The 7,984-nt window shown below is 44.4% G+C and overlaps 1 protein-coding gene across 1 annotated transcript in view; it reads right to left on the bottom strand.

The window, feature by feature from the left end:
* Bcap31 (B cell receptor associated protein 31) overlaps window positions 1-4,485 on the bottom strand; it is a 51,847-nt gene extending 47,362 nt beyond the window's left edge. Inside the window, exon 1 of the mRNA XM_074062770.1 lies at window positions 4,347-4,485. Within this exon, the coding sequence (XP_073918871.1) occupies window positions 4,347-4,349 (3 nt within the window). The 5' untranslated portion in view covers window positions 4,350-4,485. The remainder of the gene's footprint in view (window positions 1-4,346) is intronic.
* Between the last annotated feature and the right edge of the window lie 3,499 nt (window positions 4,486-7,984).

The following is a 7,984-nucleotide window of genomic DNA, read 5'->3' as shown; positions in this document are numbered from 1 at the left end:
GGAAATGAAGCCAGACAAAAAAGCGGCATATCATATGATTCAATCTAAATGAAACGTCCAGAATAGGCCAATCCATACAAACAGAAAGCAGATCAGTGGTTGCCTGCCAGGGACTGGAATGTAGGGAGGAAATGGGGAGAGGTTGTATAATAAGTACAGAGCTTCCTTTTGGGGAGAATGATGAAATGTTCTGGAACTACAGACATGATGGTTGTGTAATACTGTGAATTTACTAAATGCCACTGAATTGTATACTTTAAAAGATTAATTTTATGTCGTGAACTTCACCTCAAAAATAAGATAGGTGATGTATGGCTATGGATGGATGGATACAGATATGATAAATAGGTGATGAACTTATAGATTCATCTATAAATTACTGATAGATGATACAGGCTAGATGGACTGATAAATAGATGGAACTGGGATGATTGATAGGTGATAGATACAGAGAGGGCGGGAGAGAGAGAGAGCTGAAAATATGGCTCAAGTGGTAGAACGCCTGCCTAGCAAGCACAAGGCCCTAAGTTCAAGCCCCATGCCACCAAAAAAAGAAAGAGATGGATAGACAGAATGAATAGAGAATGAGAGAGGGAAGCAGAAGCAAGCAGTCCCTTGCCTCGGCCCAGGCAAGCCATGCTAATGCCTAAAACCCTAGACGGACCTGCTGGTTAGAAGAGGCAAGGTGGCCCCTAGGTTTTGGCTTGGAGTGCAGGGTGGGCAACAATGCCCTTGGCAAGGAGAGGTGGACTGAAAGGAGGGACAGGTGCCTGGGATGGGAGTATGACCTGGAGCTCTCACTGGAGTGCCTCATGTGGCAGGGACCAGCAGAGAAGCAGATGGAGTAACGTTGCATTGCAGACAGCCTGGGAGGAGGCATTTGGCATCTGGTTGAGGGATAGGCTCCATTTCTGTGACACATTGAGGTTAGACTTCCTTCTTGCTCCCAATAGAGGTGGTAGATGTGGGCGCTGGAAGTGGTCCCTCTATCTCTTCCCAAGATTGCCTGTAATCTCCATGTGCTAGGACTATGTGTATGTTTTCCTGGGGATTGAACTCAAGGCCACACACTTGCATGGCAAGCCTCTACATCCCCAGTGCAAACCCCTTTTATTTAAAAAAAAAAAAAAGCTTATATAGCTAGAATGGGTCTTTGGTCTGCCACCAAACCCCGACTGACACAAATGGAAATAGCCACACCTGGAAAATACTGTCACAAAGTGAGTGGAGAGAACATAATATTGGACAAAGTCAGCTTCGGGCCAAAATCATTATTAGAGATAAAAAGAAGTGGAGACCTCTTTTTTAAAGCATTTGATCAGAAGTATTAACTATTCCGAGCTTGTGTGTACCTACCAAATGATAGGGTTTCAAATGAATATAAAACAAAAAGTAGCAGTAAAAGGGCAAATTAATAAATTAGTCAATTCTCCATAATAAATTATACTGCCTCTAATTGGAATTGATAGTTCAAACTGACAAAAGGGGACTATGGGCGTGGCTCAAGTGGTAGAGCACTTTCCTAGCAAACACAAAGGCCCTGAGTTCAAACTCCAGTGCAACCAAATAAAAGAGAAAGTTGATAAAAGTAGTAAGAATAGTCTTTTCCTTCCATTTCCTGCCTAGGGAGCAGGAAATGCTTCTCCCTTTTTTTCACTTTTCCCTACTTTATCCTGTTATACTAAAGTAAATTCTTGCTAAAACTTTTTTTAAAGGAGAAATCCGTAAGAATATAGAAAAATTGAACAAGCATGATGCAATGGATATCCAAAAACTACACCAGGCACTGGTGGCCAATAACGCTAACTACTCAGTAGGCAGCCTGGGCAAACAGGGATGCGAGACCTATCTTCAAAAAACATCACACACACAAAAAAAGGACTGTTGGAGTGGCTCAAGGTATAGGCCCTGAGTTCAAACCCCAGTTACTGCAAAACAAAACAAAACAAAAAAACTATAGATTACACATCCTTTTCCAGTTCATGTAGAACACTGAACATTTTAGCAAAACTCACCATGCCCTAGGCCATGAAACAAGTTTTAACAAATACCAAAAGAATTGGTATCACACAGACCATGTTCTTGAGGTATAATAGAATAAAATTATAAATCAATAACAAATGTAAAATTAAGTCCTCCCAATGTTTGGAAATTTATTTATTTTGGGAGAGCTGGGGATTGTACCCAGGACCTTGCACATGCTAGGCAAGTACTTGGTTGCTGACCTACATTCTCAACCCTGGAAAATTTAAATTAAGAAATACACTTCCAAATAATTCATTTGCTCCAAGAAAAATCATAATGAAATTCTAAAAACATTTAGAACTGAACGACTAAAAACTTATGAGGACATACCCTGATGTGGTTTGGATAAGTCACCCTACCACTGAACTACATTGCCAGCTCTTTTTGAAAATTTCATGAGACGAGGGTCTCACTAAGTTGCCCAAGCTGTCTTTGAACTTGTTATCCTCTGGCCTTAGCCTCCCAGGTATCTGAGATTATAAGTGTGTGCCATTGCACCCAGCTACCTTCTATCTTTATTTTTTAATTTAATTTTATTTATTTTGTGTGTGTGTGTGTATGTGTGGTACTGGGGATCGAACCCAGAGTTTCATGCATGCTAGGCAAACAACCACTGGGCTACATCCCCAGCCCTTGGTGTTTGTTTGTTTTGTTCTGGAGTTCGAACTCAAGACCTTGTACATGCTAGGCAAGTTCTCTGCCTCTCAGTTATAGCTCCAGTCCAACCTTCTGTCTTTGAATTGATTTTGTTACAGTGATGGGAAGCTGATCAACACACAGCCTTAAAATGAATAAGGTGAGCCCCAACTCAACAAGATTTTCTTTCTTTCTTTCTTTCTTTTTTTTTTTTTGGTGGGACTGAGGGTTGAACTCGGGCCTTTGTGCTTGCAAAGCAGACGCTCTACCACTTGAGCCGTGCCTCCCGTCCATTTTGCTCTGGTTATTTTGAAGATGGGGGGAGAGGTTATCTCACGAACTATTCACCTGGGTTGGGCTCTAACCATGATCCTCCTGATCTCAGCTTCCCAAGTAACTAGGATTGCAGACATGAGCCACTGACAGTAGCTCACCAAATTTTTCTAACCACAATATAATAAACCCAAAGAAAACAGAAGGAAGGAACTCACCATGACAGCAAAAAGTAATGACACAGAGAAAGATCAATAACACCAAATGTTGTTTCTTTGAAAGAAGTTTTTTAAAAAATGCCTCTGGCAAGAATGAAAAGAGAGAAAACATAAATCAACAACACTTGGAAGGAAAGGGGGGTCTGACTGCAGATACAACTGCAATCTCTAACATCCCAAGAGCCTCAGGGTGACACATGGGAACTTGAATACATAGTTAGCCATTGGTTCTCCAAACACTGCCAAAATGACAGCCAAGCGATTGGAATGGCCAAAGGAATACATTTGCAACAGAAATTGACAGGAGCACCTGACAAGACAGTGTTTGGAAGCTGGAATACAGGTGGAGGATTGATGGCTGATTTAGGAGAACAGAACAAACATTGCAAAGGGGGTGGGAGGTAACAGGGCAAGGTACCTGAAGGAAAAGCCACGGACCACTCGAGGCTGCAAGCCAACAGCAGCAGCCTCAGGAGAAACCAACCCTGCTAGCACTTTGATGTTGGACTTCCAGCCTGGATGCTAAAAGTAGTGGGTGCAAACACTTGTCTCATCCTAATTTCAGAAGGGGAAAGGCAGCTACCATGATGGAAGGACACCGAAGAAATCTGTGGGACAGGAGAGGCCCCTGTGAAGAGGGACCAAGGCCTTCCAAGGGCAACCAGAATCAACCAGCCAGCCCCCTTAGGAAAACATAGTCTACACTTACATACCTCTTCGTCCACTGGACAGTAAGATTCAAGACAAGGACCACAGCCCTTCCTCTTTGAAACACAGGGATGACACAAAATACACGTATAATGAGTGGTGTTTGCTTTTCAGTTTGAAAACAGATAATGAACTATGATTTGTTGTTATCTTCCCATTAAACCCCAAGCCCATGGAGCCAGTGATCTCTACCTGAAATGCCCCCATCCTTCCCTGTCCCACAGACCAGAGACCAAACTTATAGCCATCTCTCTCCAACCAGCTTCTTTTCTGGTATCCTTTCAGGTGCCCCAAGCAGAACTCTGGGGATCATCTTAGCTTCTCTGTCTCCCGTTATACCCTGTCTAACTGATTCAAGTCCCCAAATCTGTCTTGTCTGCCATTGGGTTCCCCAAGCCTAAGCAGTACCTGACAATAATGCCGACAACATTATCCGAATAAAAGAATGCCATTATTTAGCGAGTTTGCAGAACCTCACATACTCACCATCCTCAGTAGGGCAACGAATCGTCCTGTGTTGAAAGGGTCCTAAGTTTGCAGCCAGGGCATAGGGACAGAGCACTGTGTGACTGTGCAGATCTCCCTTTCCAGCATTCCGAAAGCGTTTTCTGCAAGAGCAGTTTACACTGAGGCGCATGCTCCCCCCACGAAGGGCTCAGCATAGGCAGTCCCAATGAGCCAGTTCCCACCCTCACCGCACACTTGTGCTGACACAAAGGCGCACATCGCCCTTTGCCACTTCTGCTTTCAAGAAAACCCTGACCTCTATTGACAAGAGAAGGGCACTGCACTGTGATAATTTCTGTCAAGGGGGATTTTAACCCTGAGGCATCAAGGAAAGAAGCCAGTGGAAATACTGCCTGCTTTAATCCAGCTAACACCATCACCTCTACATTTCAGGAAGACATACATGTCCAATGAAAATTGATTTTCCTATTAATAATTATTTTTGGGGGACTGAGGGTATAGATCGGTGGGAAAGGACTGGCCCAGCATACATGAGGCCCTGGGTTCCATGCTCAAAACTGCAAAAAATTATCATCATTATTATTATTTATCCAAATTGTGTTCTTTTGCTCAAATGTATACTAGGAAAAATTGCATGGCCATTCAGAATACATTTTCTAACAAGGGAAAAATGGTGAAAGGCAGCCAGCTGGGGAGGTGGGTGTGCACAAGACTTGGAGGCACCAGGTGTCTCAGAAAAAAACATGCATGTGTGTGTGTATGTGTGTGTGAAGCACGTGGAACAAGAGGATGGACTGAAAGTCCATAGAAGAGGCAGTTAGATGTGCACGGCTCTGCCTCCCCTTGTGCAGCACACCGGGGGAACAGCAGATTGTCTGTGGAAATGCAAATCAAGCCACAGTGAAGCACTTTTTACATCCACTGATTGGCAGAAATTAGAAAACCTACCGATACCAATTGTTGGCAGTGATGTGGAGCAGCAAGAACTCGTGTTGCAGAGGAGAGGGTGAACACTGGGACAAGCACTGTCGAAAACAACATCTAGTAGAGGGCAGTTGTGCACATTTACAACTAGCAAGTTCACCTCTAGGCACCACCCAGAGAAAAGGTGATAGAGACCCTAGATTACCCTTCAAAATCACTCCGGGCAGCTTTCTTTCTAATAGGCAAAAGCCGGAGGCAACTCAAATGTCCATTAACACAATAAGAAATCCAGTCTGCTGGAGTCATTAAATGAAACACTATACAGCAACAAAAATGAATAAACTAGGTTCTGTGCATCAACTTGGATGCCTGGCAAGTACAAAACAGCAAGTTACAGAAAAATATCTAGTATAGTTCCATTTATGTGAAGTTTTTAAAAATTGTTGCATGAGGCACCAGGGGTGTGGCTCAGTGGTAGAATGCTTGCTCAGCATGCAGAAATGCCTGGGTTCCAAACACTGCAAAAAAAAAACAAAAACAAAAAATACTGCATGACTTGAACAACACTACAGATGAATGGACCTAACAACTCCAGAGCACTGGATCCAATAGCGTGAGAATGCATTCTTCTCAACACACACAGGACATATGGGAGGCCACAAAGCAAGTTTGTTTTTTAGTTTGTTTGTTGTTTTTTTTTTTTTGTTTTTTTGGTAGTGGTGCTGGGGTTTGAACTCGGCCTCATGCTTGCTAGGCAGGTGCTTTACCACTTGAGCCACTCTGCCAGCCTTAAAACAAGTCTTTTAAACAATTAAAATCATAGCAAACATCTTTCCCAACCACAATTAGCAATCAATGACAGGAGGAAAATTAGAAATTTCACAAATAAGTGGAAATTAAACATCTTTCCTAGCCAGGTGCCTGTGGCACACGTCTATAATCCTAGCTACTCGGGAGGCAGAGATCACAAGGATTGAGGTTCTACCCCCATCTCAAAAATACACAACACAAAAAGGGTTGATGGAGTGGCTCAAGTGTAGAGTACCTGCCTAGCAAGTGTGAGGCCCCGAGTTCAAACCCCAGTATCACCAAAAAGAAAGAAAGAAATTCAAACTAGAACTAGTATATAATCCAATAATCTCATTCCTGGTCATAGATCCAAAATAATTGAAAACAAACATATTTGTGCACCACTGATCATGGCACCACTATTCACAGAAGCCAAAAGGTGGAAGCCTCCCAAGTGTCCATTGACAGATGAACGGATGAACAAAATGTGGTACATTTTGGAAGATTATTCAGTTTTAAAAAGGAAAGAAAGACTGGCAGAGTGGTAGAGTGTATGCCTTGCAAGTGTGAGGCCCTAAATTCAAACCCCAGTACCGCCAAAAAAAAAAAAAATTAAAAAAAGGAAGAAGCCAGGTGCCAGTGTCTCACACCTGTAATCCTAGTTACTTGGTAGGCAGAGATCATGAGGATCACGGTTCCAAGCCAGCCCGGGCTTGGAACCCGGGCTATCTCAAAAAAATATTCACAAAAAAGAGCTCTTGGAGTGGCTCAAGATGTAGGCCCTGATTTCAAACTCCAGTACCGCAAAAAAAAAAGTGGCAAAGCATACATAGTGGCATTTGAAAAAAGAAGTGCCAAGCACCAGTGGCTGACATCTGTAATCCCAGCTACTCAGAGGGCAGAGATCAGAAGTATCATGGTTCTCAGCCGGCCTGGGTAAATAGTTCTCGAGACCCTATCTCGGAAATACCCAACACAAAAAAGAGCTGTCGGATTGGCTTAAGTGGTAGCATGAGGCCCTGAGTTCAAGCCACAGTATGGCCCAGAACCATAACCCACCCCCAGCACTCAGGCCACCCTAAGACAGGTTCCATTGGCTGTTTCCTTCTGCCTGTGGGCTCCTCTGCCTAACTTTTTTTCTCCTTCCCACCTGCCCCCTCCACTGGTGACCCTGCATGCACAGACCTACCCTCCCCTTCACTGGTGACCCTACAGGTAGAGACAGAGCCCCAGCAGATAAGACCCAGGCTTGAGGATTCCTGCATTCTCCTGCCTTCACCTCCTGCACCCCTTCCAACACCAAGTTTTCAGGATCTACCCTGCTAAGCGTATCTGCAGTGCACTCCATCCATGCCCTCACCCACCCCTGGTCCAGGCTTACCCACCTTCTCCTCCCCAGGACCACCAGCTTGCACTTGCCCAAATGCAAAGCTGCATTCAAGGTCATGGAAAGGAAGGCCATGGAAAGGCAAGCCCAGGTTCTGATTTGCTGACCTCTGCATTCTTGCAACCCACCCTCCACCAATGTTATGCAAATAGCAGTGGTTTCCTCAATGCCACAGGGGCTTGTCACCCATCTCCCCTCCTGCCCTATGCCTGCCAAGGTTCATGGTTCAAGGTCATGTGGCTAGATGGATAAGTGTAGGGACTCTTAGCCTTGTTACTTACTAGCTGTGGAATTCTGTGCAAGTTTCCTAAACTCCCATGCCCCTCCTTTCCCTACCCAGTTCCCCCACCTGCTGGGTCAATTAACATGTGGACAATATGTTAATGTCCATAGAATGCTTTATCTCCGAATGGAGCCGATGGGCACTCTGTGGAAGGTTAGGGAATGCCCACACGTTCTCACCTGCTCCAGTCAGGTCCCTGTAGCCAGCCCTCTGCAGCACCCGCCCAGGCCAGCAAAGGGCAGCAGCCTCCTGCCCTGTGCCTAGGGGAAAGGG

Source organism: Castor canadensis, chromosome X (genome assembly GCF_047511655.1).
Source record: "Castor canadensis chromosome X, mCasCan1.hap1v2, whole genome shotgun sequence".
Lineage (NCBI taxonomy): Eukaryota > Metazoa > Chordata > Mammalia > Rodentia > Castoridae > Castor > Castor canadensis.
This window is presented reverse-complemented; position numbering and strand designations above follow the sequence as displayed.